Source organism: Parasteatoda tepidariorum, chromosome 4 (genome assembly GCF_982258835.1).
Source record: "Parasteatoda tepidariorum strain Cologne lab strain chromosome 4, Ptep-v5.0, whole genome shotgun sequence".
Lineage (NCBI taxonomy): Eukaryota > Metazoa > Arthropoda > Arachnida > Araneae > Theridiidae > Parasteatoda > Parasteatoda tepidariorum.
The window spans coordinates 107925091-107940431 of NC_141758.1; the positions used below are offsets into that span (position 1 = coordinate 107925091).

At 30.1% G+C, this 15341-nt stretch overlaps 1 protein-coding gene across 4 annotated transcripts in view; it reads right to left on the reverse strand.

Annotated features, from left to right (window-relative positions):
• The window catches only part of smg (sterile alpha motif domain containing protein 4 smaug), a 77280-nt gene that overhangs the window by 19612 nt on the left and 42327 nt on the right, over nt 1–15341 (reverse strand). For all 4 annotated transcript variants that reach the window (XM_016055532.4, XM_043050979.3, XM_016055530.5 and 1 more), the window contains 3 exons: nt 7393–7950; nt 4376–4612; nt 2732–2841 (listed from right to left, as the gene is read on the reverse strand). In XM_016055532.4, coding sequence (XP_015911018.1) covers nt 2732–2841; nt 4376–4612; nt 7393–7950 — 905 coding nt within the window. The remainder of the gene's footprint in view (nt 1–2731; nt 2842–4375; nt 4613–7392; nt 7951–15341) is intronic.

Genomic DNA, 15341 nt, shown 5'->3' on the forward strand with positions numbered 1-15341 from the left:
GATTTAGAGCAGAAATTTTATAACTAACAGTTATAAACATTTTTAAATGCAGATCTAAATAAAGCAATTCTAAAAAAACTGAATAATTCATAAACTGCATCGAATTTACAACATCTAAAGCTAACTAAAATGGATAAATGCAGGGTATCTGCTACATTTCAGATTTTCAAATTCATGGCTTTCCATGACTAATTCCAAGAATTTTTCATGACTTTACGAAGTTACTATTTTCTCTGACAAAAACACAATAGTAAATTTAAAAAAGCATCATAATAACAATAATTGAAATTATAGTGAAACCAAAACTGTTCTGCATCTTCATATTTATTGATTTTTAATTTAAAAAACCGAGAAAATAAAGATTTGAAGCAATAAAATAGCTCAAAAGTAATTTTTTTCTTTTTTCTGCAGAATTATATTCTAAAGATACTTTTCTTGTTCAAGGGAAAGGAAAGAAATACTTTTCTGTTCTCATTTCGAAATAAAAATAATTCGCCAACCACTGGCTTGCTTCAGCTAGAATTTTAAATTTATAAAATAAATAATAAAAATTCTTAAATCACAGAAATTTAAAAGATAATTTGCTCTAGAAATGACGTTTTTTCTTCTTTCATTTTTTGAAAAAACGCAATTTTTAAAGAACTTGATAAAAACATGTTATATTTTGATAAAATATGACTGTGAGTGGGGAGTTTGTTACAAATTCAGATATTCAGAACACCAAGAAATTGGGGGATGGGTAAATTCCAGTTTAATAATTAGATTTTTCGGCAACCTAAATTCATGACTTTCCATGATTTTTCATGACTTTCCAGGTTCGCTGATACCCTGTAAATGTGTAGGTTTGAATACTCTTGATAAAGAAATTTTTAGTAAATTAAAGAGCATACCTTTGCGTTTAATACTATTTTTACTTAAATTTATTTTAAAGTAGACCTCATTACATATTTGTCTCAAAATGTCTAAATAAGTGTGCAGTTTGATCTATACCAGATATATACCTGTCATGTTTAGTAGGCAGATATGGATAATACGCAAACACAATTCGCAGAAATTTTATTACTATCAATTAAAAAAATAATTAACAATAAAATTTTTATCTGATCGTCACAGAAAGTTAATCTCCTTTGAATTACAGAGAAAAAGATTAGTTTTGATGCTTGTTTCTACCAATGCAAGCGTGATTTAAAACTATATTCAAACAATTTAAAATCACACATCAGAATTCCTATTCAAGCAATTTAAGATTGTGCATCGTGTTTGGTATTTTCAAGATTTTTATATCAAACGTAGTGTTTCATATTCACACCATCAGGGGGGCGTAGCTAAATTATTCAACAAAAAATAAGCACCTTTTAAGCACTGTAAAAAAAAATTATAATTAGGATGTGCACACTAATAAAAATATTATCTTCCTAAAAGACTTTACATGATTATGATAAAATAACTACCTTCTACAAAGAACTCTTTTTCTAGATAATATTAGCCATAACACCATAAAAACAATTAACAAAATTTTAAATATATTCAATATTGAATGGCTCATACTATTTTTCAAATTAACTCCGTAAAAAGTTTTAATTTAAAATTACAATTAATGTAACTATTATTTAAAAAGGTTATAGAGTATTTTTTAAATTTAAATAAATGTCATTTATAATAGCTTAAGTTAATTTTTTTGTTTCAATTGTTTTTATATCAAATCATTAAAAGATGAATTAAAGTATTTTGGAATGAAAAATATGAATAACATAAGATCTTTTGCTGCTTTTAAAACTTTGAAAGCTCCTTATCACTTCATAATCTTTCCTCTAAATATTTTTAAGTTCGTTTCAAAAACAAATTAAGAGCACTGACAATTTTACAAGTAATAATACAATGATAAAAAGTAATAAGTAAAAAAAAAAAAATTTAAGTACAATAAAAGATTAAAAAAAAATTATGCAATTAGTGGAGGGTCCCTCTTATAAAAAATGTGACTCTTAAAATTTTTTTATCTTTATTAACTGAATAAAAGAGATGGAAATTTTGAGGTGATGAGCTTAGTGATTCTTAACTGCTCTGAGGACCTATAAGAAAATATGAACTTAGTGAATGGTCTGCAAGTCAAATTCAAAGAGTATGGTACTGATCTATAAACAGAATAGAGCAAGAAGGTCATTGCCATTAACAAAGATGCTTCACCACCGTTGAAATTAACATGAGAAATAAAATTTTCGTTTGCTATGAAAATTTGGCAATGTTTAGTTGGTCCCAGTTATCAGCAAAAATTCGAGAGATTTTTCCATTTGATTTCAGAGGGCGAAAAATGAAGCCTAAAATTGAGAATCTCTTGCAAAATACAGCAGAGTTGCACGTGAGAGTGCAAGAATCCAAAATCCCAATGAATCCAGCTAGTACATAAGCGCATACGATTCGCAAGTATTTCATCAAACATGTAAAATTATCAGCGCTTTCACAGGTTACATTTTTTTTTTTTTACCAAACTCATTATCAACTTTTTTTTAACAAACTAGTAGTTATAAGAGTTAGTCAATACTTTCAGAAAGTTTTTCATTCTATTTAACAAGACATGTAGTAAGTTTCATGATATATGAAATGATCCATATAATGTTTAAAGAGAATTCAACATATCAAGTTTTGGTTCATAAAGATCTACATAGAATTTAACAAATTTAAACCAACATGTAAAAACAGTTATAATATTATTTAGTATTTAATCCAATCATACCATTTTTTCAAGTTTTTCTTCTGATATCGACATCATTTCCTCATAAGTCATATTTTTAAAAATATAGGAATACTTGTGTAATCTTAGTCCCTTAAGCCAGCAAGGAACATCTGCAAAGAAATAAAAAACATCACATTAGGGGAACATATAAGTTGCAATTGCAGAAGATAATATTTCAGGTAGCATATATGGAAACATAGCCTCAAAGCTGTCATTTTCAGTCAAAATTTTTAAACTGGAATGCTCTTAAAGAAACAGACTATTTTAGAAATAAAATATTTAATTCCTTAAAAGACAGACACTGAAAGGCATGTAATCACACCATTCAATAAATATTTTTTTATCATGATGTATATATTTTTCACTATTATTCTTAAAACATCTATAAAATATTAGCAATTGTATTGGAGTAAACACAGTGTTGAGAAATTTTTAACTATGCCAGTTTTTTAACTTGAAACTTATTTACAAATTAGACCAAAAACTAGGGTTAAACTAAATAGTTGGCCTATTGAATCGGCCCATGGTGCATATATGCATTTTTTATATTATTTTTCATACGTAACTTTTTGTCTTAATATGTAATTAATCCTTTGTGGTCGTATGTTTACTCTCCGCCTCCAACGTTTTTTTACCGTTAAAGTCTTATGCTTTCAGCCACCACAGCAAAGAACCATAGAATTTGAAATAATATATTACATAAATTGTGTTTAAGTGTAACTAGGCATTTTAGTTTAATACTCTAATAAATCGGCAAAAAGAAATTTACCAAGTGTACCGTGAAATTGAAAGTAGCGATGACGAATTTTACTTCCAACTCTTGATACAGGAACTGACTTTGATACAGAAAGTGATAATGGTTGTTTTGAAAATATATATAATAGTGACTAAGTTCCAGTGAAGCGACGAGTTACACAATTAAAAAATTTCAGTGATAGTGAATTAGAAGAAAATGATGATCAATAGCTACATCTTATAGAAGGAGTCAGCTAGAAGAGAAAACAAGACGCCCATGTCACATTTTATGTTTGTCCAGTCGCAATATGGTGATTTTTGCGATGGAGCATCTTCAAAATCAGGAAGACCATCCTCCTCTGATGAAGGGGAAAGGCTTAGTGGCAAACTACATATATTGCAGAGCTATAAAATTGTTCTGTAGGTTCAAACAGAAGACGCCAAACTAATTATTTTTGCAACTCATGTTCTCGAAAACCAGAGCTTCATATTAGTGACTGCTTTGAAAGATACCACACAATCGAGAACTATAAAATATAATTTTTACGTAAAATTAAAACTTATTATGTTCCATATATCTAAAGTTTAAAAAAGAATTAATGAATTTTATTTTTCCTTCATAATCTTGCATATTATGTATTCTTTCAACAAAAATCAATTCCGACCATCACAATACCCATGTAACTAACTTAAAACGACTGCAAAGGGTTAAAGCACATTTTATAAAATTTCAATGCTTGGACTAGATTTACATGAAGTAAACTTTGTCTACAATTAAAGTTTGATAGTTAAAAAGAGACTGTGCCTTAAAACTCAAAAGTAGATCTGTAATAATGGACGAAAAGAAATGCAGAAAATGAAGATGCTAGAAACTATTGCAAAAAAAAAAAAACAAGAAGAAATATTTACCTTTCATTCCAGTACCATCCTGATTAAAGACATCTTTGTTGTCATCTTTTTGACTTTCACTGCCACTACCAGAGGATGTGACGCTGCTTTGTGGAGATAATGGAGCATGATCTACATCAAAATTCTGATGTTCCAGAACACTAGAAGATATGGAGAGACCATTATGAGGTATAGGAGGGGTGAGGCTTGTGCTTCGTTTGATGCGCGAATGTGGCATAGGAAGCGTTTGTGTACCATCTGAAATAAACAAAATTTCACAATTAAACAAGTTTCCAACATAGCAAAACAGTATGTAATAGGTTTTTCCCACTCATTTACAGAAAAAAATTCCTGACTTTACCAGGTATACTGGGTAAATTTCCATGAAAATTGAGATCATATTTTTACCTTACCAGAAAACTTTGATTCTTTTATTTGTAATGTGAAATATTAGATTTTCTGGGGATGTAAATATTATTTAATGAGGCTGGAAACATTTCAGTTTGATTAAAATGTGAAATTTTTTATAATACAGGTTTAGACCCGATCACAAAGTCCAATCCTGTCTTTTATGCAGTAGACATGAAATAATAATTCATCTCCAATATTACATTTTAATGTAATTAAAATAAAATAATTAAAGGTTACATGAAATAAAAACATATCTCGCTGACGATCGAGAGAGAGAAAAATATCAGATGAGCAACATCTCGTGAACGAACTTGTTTATATCTAAAAAGAAACTACTGTTCACTTCAGTTCAAAGTTCGGAAGTAGAAATTGAAGTAGCAGTCTCAATCTCACAACTGCGTCAGGGGGCAGTTGTCGTTTTTGAGTTTGACTCAGCAGTGAGGATACTGCAGTACCCCCCTCCTAGTGCAACGTTACTTGAATCGTGCAGGGAAACGTACTTTACGTCCCGATCGCGTATGCTTAGCCTTGTCCTCTGCTTTTTCAACATTTGTTGTTGTTGGCTCAGTAACTTCCGGAGGTGGGCTAGGATGGTAGATCACAGGCTCTGGTTCTGACTCTGGAATGTTCAAGATGTAGGCTGGTTTTAGTCTGTCTATAGTCACAAACTTGGATTTGTTGCCGACTTGAACTTTATATACTTTGTCTGTTCTTTCCAGTACCTCGAAGGGTCCATCGTAAGCTGGCTTAAGTGGCGGTTGAACAGCATTGTGTCGGATGAAAACTTGCTTGCACGATTTGAGGTCGGTCGAGATGAATGTTCGGCTCTTAGTGTCATGATTCTTGGTTGGTGAAGGGGACAATTTTGCCATATTTTCTTTCAGGCGCTGCACAAATTCACTGGCATTGAAATCCTTTGGTGTTGGCATTAGAAATTCTCCCGGCAACTTCAAGGCAGTTCCGTAAACCAGTTCAGCTGTTGTAGCCTTTATGGATTCCCGGAATGCAGAACGCATTCCCAATAATACTGTGGGTAAGACCTCTGTCCAACGATCAGTTAGATGAGCTTTTAATGAGGCTTTCAATTGAATCTTTTTATGAGGTGCCAATTTTCAATCAAGCCATTAGAAATGGGGTGATATGCCGTCGTATGGATGTGTTTAATGCCTAATAATGTCATTAATGATTTGAATAGTTGACATTCAAATTGTTTACGCTGATCTGTTGTCACTATTTTAGGAATGCCAAATCGGGCGATCCAATTTTCGTATAACGCACTAGCTACTGTTTCGGCCGAAATGTCTGGAATTGGACGAGCCTCAACCCAACGAGTGAAACGGTCAATCATTGTCAAACAATACGAATAACCACGAGAAGGTGGAAGGGGTCCTACAATATCTATATGTATATGTTCGAATCTTTTGTCTGGGACCTTTATAGTCTGAACTGGGCTGTTTGTATGACGATATATCTTAGCTTTCTGACATGGTATACACGATCACGTCCGGGTCACCACTACAGGTTTAGACCCGATCACGAAGTCCAATCCTGTCTTTTATGCAGTAGACATGAAATAATAATTCATCTCCAATATTACATTTTAATGTAATTAAAATAAAATAATTAAAGGTTACATGAAATAAAAACATATCTCGCTGATGATCGAGAGAGAGAAAAATATCAGATGAGCAACATCTCGTGAACGAACTTGTTTATATCTAAAAAGAAACTACTGTTCACTTCAGTTCAAAGTTCGGAAGTAGAAATTGAAGTAGCAGTCTCAATCTCACAACTGCGTCAGGGGGCAGTTGTCGTTTTTGAGTTTGACTCAGCAGTGAGGATACTGCAATAACAAATAATTATAATAGATGTTAGAATTATTTAACCCTAATCTCAATAATTGATTACTGTTACTGACAATTTTAAGACTAGTTATTTTCCAGGCATAATATTGGAATATTCCAGGTTTTTGTAAAAAATTGCAACTTTCTCTGACTACGCACTGATTTTTGGAATTAAAATTCCCTGTTCTCCCTGACCCGTAGGAACCCTGCCACCATTATTCAATGGATTCTGTAGAAATCTTTATTACTGTTTGATGTTCTGTAAAATGAAATACAAAAGACAGCTTGCATATATATAGCTGGGCTATGAAAAGTCATTGAGGCTATTTAATTTTCTTCTTACAACGTCAGGGGTCTGCCAAGGTTTTTCTGAGAGGTACCTATTTTGTGAAAATGTAGACATAATTTGTGAAAACTAAACACAAAAATCTGGTAAAAATATGGATTTATCGTTTCTTACAGTATATAAGAATAAAATTTTAAGAAGAAGTATTTTGTGAAACTACCGTTTTTCCTAAAGCTGAATGTGTGAAGGTACTGCTAAAGGGTAGTAAATTTAGCCTGGACAGACACCTGAACATGGATTAAGGAACATATTCATAATAATTGTTATTATGTAAGATATGCATGGCAACTTTCAATTTTTTTAATCGAAATTTTAGAAAAGGGCTGTTTTGAATACTTTTTTCTAAAAATATTTATTTCGTCAGGCACCAATCCACTAGGAAGTTATTTAAAACAATTGTATGCAACTTTTTCATACCATAAATGAAATGAACTAACCTGGATGAGAAGACATACCACCAGCAGGCGCAGAATTCATGCTATGTAGAGCCATATGCTGACTTCCTATGCCTGGAGGTAAACTGTTACTTCCTAGATTATTAAGAACAGGAAAAGAGTTCATTTCAACAGGAGGAGAAGCCATGCCCACCAGTGTGCCAGGCCTCCACAAGTCCAAACGCGGTACAACCGTATTAAATTGGCAACCCCCAAAACTCTCTGTAGTGGGAGGCGTGGGTGGCAAAGGTCCATTACTGCCGATGTAAGGAGATACCGGAGGGGGACAATTGTGTATCCTGTCCTCGAGCTGTCTCAGCCACTGCGTCAAAGTACAGCGGTCTTCGTTGTTTATGGCCGGATGAATGAGAGAATAGGAAAGAAGTTGACGGCTCTCTTCAATATGAACACTGTGACGAATCGAATGAGCCAAGATTTTAGGAATGAGTCCAAGGTACTGTGTTTTGGCATCGTCGTTTCCAGGTTGAAGTAATGGTAAGTGTGAGAGTAACTGATGAACGGCTGTTTCTTTACTTTCGCTGCTTAGGCTGTTGATGTAACCTGCAGTAAAGAACAACTTTTAGCACCTTGCATACAGAATCATATAATAAGTAAAATTGCATACTTATTAAATACAAAAAACATTTTTAACAAGGACTAAAAAGGGAAGTTTTAGTTTTGCCACACTCAAAACAAAAAACAGTAGGAAATAGTTAAATATGAGAGTGCACACACTGTCCCGAGCAACAATTTAACCTTAGCCCCAGTTGGGCTTAATACGGGTCCTATAAGAACATGCACTGAGCAACCAATATTGGTCCAAGAATAGCCCATATAGGAACTACATTGGCCAACATAGAATTCATATTGGCTAATGGATATAAAATATCTGGCGAATCAGATAATTCTATATAAGACCGATATTGGTTGCAAAATATCGAGTGAATCAGGAAATTCTATATAGGGCCAATATTGGAAAAATAACCGCCTTTTGCAAACTTATTGAGCCAAGATTCATGAATATTGGCCCAATAAAGGCCCAAGTAGTTTTGTTTTTATATATCAAGTGATAGATAAATAGAAATGTTTCCTCTTCGAGAAGCATTGGTTTTTTAAAAAATATATTTATGTTATTCATTTAAGTTTTGAGGATGCTAGTCAAAATCAAAAAGCAGTCAAAACTTAAACTGGTGATAAGTTCTACTTAATCAAAAAAAAAAAAAAAAAAAAAAAAAAAAAAAAAAGAATGTAACTTATGACATCAACAAAAATTTAGATCTCAAAATCTTCTGGAGCTATGTTTTCCCTGGAGCTGGAGCTCTAAATTTTCCATGCTCCAGCTATTTCATTTTATCCTAGATTCAAGAGGCCTACTGTACTGTAACGGCATTGACCATTATGCAACTTGCTTTAGAAAGAAGATTCTAGACATTATAAGGCATATATAATGAATTAAGATCATATAAGAAGGATTCACTAAATTCAACTATTTTTCTTAAGATAGAACAAAAACTACTGAGAATTAAATTTGTATTTCTTTTAATGGTTTTTAAATTTAGATACAATCTTAAGTCCAAAATTTTACAATAGCAAATTTTTTTTTTTAATATATGGGGGAAAATATATAAAAATTCACCAGTCATGAATGATTTTTATTTGAAGTGACAATTTTTAAAATATGTTCTTACTTTCCCGCCTCTTAAAATTTTGTTTTTGTATTCCCCTAAGAAATGATAAATATCTGGTTAATTCCAGAATATACTAATAGGTAGCACATACTTGGTCAGATAGTGTGGTATAGTAAGCCTAACCCGTCGCTTACGCCATATTATAGCGAGATTTTTTAAAAAATTAAACAACAAGGAGCTCCCTCTGTAAATTTTACGGGAAGTTGAAATTCAAACATTATTTTAAACATTCAAACATTGTTCGACATTTATTCTAATAGATCTTAATTTTTCTTTATGAAATATCTATTTCTCTCCGTAACTTTCTTCTATATGACCGAATTTAACAATAGACAATGACTTTTAATGGATTTTTAAATTTGGATACGATTTCAAGTCCAAAACTTTACAATAGCAAAATTATTTTTGATTATATGGGGGGGGGGATATAAGAAATATAAACATTTAACAGTCATAAATATTTATTCGCAGTGACAATTTTTGAAAATATCTTTTTACTTTACCATATTTTTGTGTTGATGCTTTAATAAACTTTTTAATTTTCACAAATTATGTCTAAATTTTCACAAAATGGGTACCTCTCATAAAAACCTAGACAGACCTCTGATTATGTTATTCTCTAACGCTCTTTTTTATAAAAAAATTTCAGCAATAGAAGCTTTAGCTTATTATTTGGAGTGGAGTTGGTGCATAAAAATTGTTCCAATCAATTCCTTGATCATTAGGCAAAAAGCTTCAGTTGAAATTTCAATAGCAAGATTGGAAACGTACAAACACAACTAATTCATTAAAACATAATGGAAAAAATCAATTTTCATAATTTTGAAATACTTCGGTTCAAAAATTAATAACAAGTTGAGAACTTAACATAGCTACAATTGCAAAATTAAAGATAATATTTCATCAAAAACTACACAATTAGGAAAAAATGTTCATTAATTGGAGAAAAAAAATAAAATAATAATATACGTTGGCCTGGGAGCAACTTTTTCAAAGGAGATTTTTTTTTTTAAAAATTACCAAAAATTTGCTTTGAAAATAACTACAAATTGCGATCTATTTTAAAAAGCATTTTTAAAATGTACGAGTAAATTTGACATTTAGTCTCCAATCTATAAAATTTTTGTGTAGTCAGTCCAATATTTCTCAAATCATACATAGTTGTTTAAATTGTGAGAAATTTGAATGTTAGTTATAAAATATTTCACACAAGGAATGTAGAATTTCCCTTGTATTTTAACATTAGAGTACAGCATTCTAATAAATGGGAAAATACCACTTAAAAACTTAAGTTTCTACCTACACTTAAATAAAAAACAACTTTTAATTGTTGTGATACTAGTTAAGTAACTATGAGTATTGTTTATGTTCATTTTAAGTTACATTATTTAAGTTACATTATTTAAGTTACATTATTTAAGTTACATTATTTAAGTTACATTATTTAAGTTACAATATTTAAGTTACAATATTTAAGTTACAATATTTAAGTTACAATATTTAAGTTACAATATTTAAGTTACAATATTTAAGTTACAATATTTAAGTTACAATATTTAAGTTACAATATTTAAGTTACAATATTTAAGTTACAATATTTAAGTTACAATATTTAAGTTACAATATTTAAGTTACAATATTTAAGTTACAATATTTAAGTTACAATATTTAGGTTACAATATTTAAGTTACAATATTTAAGTTACAATATTTAAGTTACAATATTTAAGTCATATTGTTTATCAACATATTAGGGAAAATTAAAGAGTATTATTCAAGTAACACTGAACTGTTTGACAAAATAAAATAAAAAATTTAAAAAAATAAGAAAAAACAGTTCTACCACAAGATTTTTGATAATTACTAATTTTCTACAGGTATCTTTATAAATAAACAGCCATCACTAGTTAATTCATTTTGATAGCTAAATTATCGATCAAAAAATAAATGAATGAAATAAAAATTATTAACAATATATAAAATGTTCATCAATAGACATAAATTGTTCTGCTGAGAAGTGGATGTAGATAAATGGTTCTTTGTTTAGAATTCTTTCTGCTTCAGGAAACTATCAGAACATACATTATCCTTTAAGAATAAAATCATGGAATGTCATGATTTGTCAATTAATTTAATTAAAGAATTGATTTGTCAATTATATATTTCTCTACTATATGCAACATATTTATGCATCTTAAGTTTTAAAAATGCATGGCAGAATTTTTTCAAGCTATCTGCGACAAAACTCTATCACTAATATCTTTCTGCAAGATACTTTAAATAATAACAAACTTATATGCTACAAATTTAAAATAAAAAAGAAGCTGTGTTAAATGAAATAAAAAAAAAAAAAACGATATATATTTTTTTAATAAAACATGTAATAATTTTTCTTCTTCTAATATTATGGGTGATATTCTCGCATTTTGAGTGAGGGGGGGGGGGCACACACAAATTATTTCTTTCTTTGCATTTTGTAAATAATTATCAGAATAAAAAATACAATTAAAAATCATCAAATCTGTGGTAGTAATTGCTGAAAAAAAGATAGATGACGTAATCTCCTCAAATGCGTGTTTCCTTTCGAGATTACGTTGTTGTAATAAATAATGTATCACATAAAAATTATCGAATTTAAAAACTATGGAGAAATTAACAGCAATAACTGCCAAAAATTCGATAGAATTATTGCCTTAAAAAGTAAATACTCAAACGCACGATTCGGTTTTTCCATATTGTTTGAAATATATCGTGATATTTAAAATCCACGCGAAAATCAATATCAATAACTGCGGAAAATACAATCGTTTCATCGATTAACGATTCTATCGTCGTAAATTGATCACGTCAAAAAGTGATTATCTACAAATATTGCGTGTCAATTTCTGTAATTTTAAAAAAAAATCTTTTTAAAAGAAAAATCTTTCTGCAAGAATTCTGTAACGTTCTGCGACTATGTCGCTGCGATTCTGCCCCGGGGTAATCTTGCTGTAAGTCAATTTTCGTTTAGAAAGCAAAAGTAATTCCAAGAAGTTTAGCATAATTCTTGCCGCCTATTGTTCAGAAGCAGCAGCTCCAGAAAGTGGAACAAGGAGGAAAAGAAACGTTACGTAGAGGGGACAAGAAGTGTAAAAGCAGGTCATTATCCTCACTCACTAACCTACTTTATTCTCTTTTTATTATTGAAGCTTTTCTTGGGTAATGATGCATTCAACACTTTCACTTCCACTTTCCCCCTCTCAACAGGTACGATGACCGCACACTAGAAATGTTACACTTTTTTTTTTTTATTTCTGCAAAAACGCATGCACTTTCATCAGAAAAAATAATCGGTGGTTGTTTAATTGAGACTAAATTTCTTTAAAAAAAGCAAAGAAAAAAAATGGAGGCAATAACTTATTTTTAGAACTATATATCGAAAAAAAGAGATTTATAAGAAAGAATTTGTCCTGCGATCATCGCTAACGGGGGGGGGTTTAACAAAACAAATAAAGGAAGATTCTCTGTCAATAAGATAAGAGCCTGAACATCCTTATGATCACTGTCAAGGTCAAAAAATTTGAGTTCAATCTAAAATTAAAAAAAATAATAATAATAAAAATAAATTTGTCGAATTAAATTCATTAATATTACTCATTACAATAATCAATATTTCAAAAGGACAATGATTGATAAAAGGTTTGAATTTACTGCGTTAAAATGAATTTCAGAGTACTGGCAGCTTAATAATTTTAAAAATTCAGTTTTTTTTGGATAAATAATAACATTTAAAAATGATTATAAACTACAAAACCTAAGTACGTACTTTTATATATATTTTTAAAATTACACACACACAAAAAAAAAAAAAAAATTCGAACGCTATTAAACAATAACATTTTAATATATATATTTTTTTGAATACTGAAAAAGTTGGAAATGGTTCCCAAAAAAATGGGCAGCACTGCCTTAAGAGGAAGCTATACAGAGGCAGAATCTTTCCCTGACATTTTCTGTTTCACTTTTTGTCAGTTCTTATTACATAAAATTGATAAATTTATAAAAAAATTTACATGCTGTAGGATATTTTAACAGTATTTATTCCCATTTTGGTTACGGGACAAAATCCGCAGGTCATAAAATTGTTCATAAGGATATTTGAATCTGAATTATTATTTTTTTAATAATTTTTCATTGTACCAATAAGGGTAACTCCAAATATTTGTATTGACTATAGCAAAAAAATAATCTTAAACCATAAATTTTTAAGTGATAAAATTGTACCTAATCGTTAGCTTCTCAAGAGGTGAAATCAATACAGAAAGAGTTTGAAAGACAAACTGGTTAACGCAGATAGAGTTTAACATTTTATGTTGGAATTTAATTTAATACAATTTGATTTTAAATTACTATTTAAAAAAAACAACAACTCATATTTCGCAAATTATGCAATAAAATAAAATTTCGGCTTATATGAAAACTCAAATCCTTTTTTAAATTAGAATTCGGTTACATTATTTCGGGGAATTATTAGTTTTGAAACAATTCTAAGACAGGACGAATACAAGATAATAATCTACAAGTATACGGGAGGCTGGTAATCCCAAAATACAACGATATAAAACTTTATCGTTAAATAAGTTTTTAGCGTTTAAAGTTAAAATGCGAAAACATAAAAGACATACAATGAAAGTACAGTTCGCAAACAGATTTAGTTTACTGTCAGTTACGCCTGAGCTGTCACGAAACAAGTTTAAATTTAGATTACCGACTAGTGAAACAGGCTTATTTCTAAATGACTCCGTAATTAGCAATTTCGTCGAATTGACAAAGCTCTATTAACTAATTTGTAATTTTGAGTAGATTACCGCATTCGAATTAGTCATGGTATTTTTTTTTTTTTTAATATTTTGGAGACCGATACAATGATACATAAAGGTTCATTAAGGTTGATACATAAAGGTTCACTTGAGGTTCATTTAAATATTACGTACGCATCTAACGAGGTGGTTGTTCAAAATATGTTTGCGCAAGATGACTGAAAAATTATTTTTCAAGTCTAATTTCACTTGACATGGACACTCAAAAAGTCTTATTTTTATGACACGCTAAACATTCGAATATAATAGTTCAGTAAAATTAGACTTTCTTTTAATCTTTTACTAGCGAAAATCTGAATCACAAACGATTCTATTGTTTCCGAGAACCTTATCGATATTTTTGATAATTGCTAATAATTCCTGAAATTTTAAATTTATAATGAAATAGGCATAGGAAGAGGTGGTTTGAAATATCGTTCTTTTCCGCAGTTTAGAAGTCGAAAACTCTAAAAATTGGCAGCTTAAATTATAACGCATGAAGTAAATATAATTTAAGAAAGAAAGAAACTACAGGGAATGAATTTTAAAAAAGTGTATTTTAATTCGAATTAAAAGTTACATAAGCTGAATTCTCCAACAAATGCAAAAATAGAAGCAAATGTTTACATTGGCAAAGCCAAGAAAATTTTTCAAAATTGAATAAATTCCAACTACAGTTGTTTCCAACTAGATAACATCACAAGTTAAAAAGCGAAGAAACATTACGAACAAAAATCGGATGTTAATTACAACGAACAAGCACAATTCTCTAGGATCACTAGATTTACTGTTGTTGATATTAAAACTGCTGTTGATAAAAAGTAAAAACATATGAGTAAAAAAATTTTTTTTTTATTTAACTTGCTTTTGGCCGCGAGCGTTTAGTTATCGACATTTTGATTGCTTTTTGACTAGATAGTGTGCTCAAACTTCAACTGTATGCATGCTGGATAAAAATTCCAAGTTTTAACCGTTTATTGGTTTAAACCGGGGAATAATCGGTTCTGTCCTGGGACTTGTAAACTCGGATTTGATTATTTCTATCTCGGTTCAGCTTCAGTGAAGAAAAAACTAAAATTAAAGCAATGTTTTTTAAAAGGAGCTGTAATTACAAAATTAGGAATTATCAACTCCACTTCCTTTTTCGGGTAAAATGTTTTGAGTAGGGGGCACACCCGAATTTTTTTTCAACAGACCCCAGATCACCAATTGAAATTCTGATTAAGAAATAAAGTTTTTAAAAAAAGCAAGCTCTAAAGGGGTATAGAAAATAAAAATTTTGTTTTTGTCACAAATAAAACGTGAGGCACAATTTTTTTTCTATCCTTTAGTCCAGTTGAACGTGGCTTAAAAATTTTATTTTACTTTGCGCCAATATGATGGAAACAGTTAATAGATTCGAACAAAATATGAAATAAAACTTTATT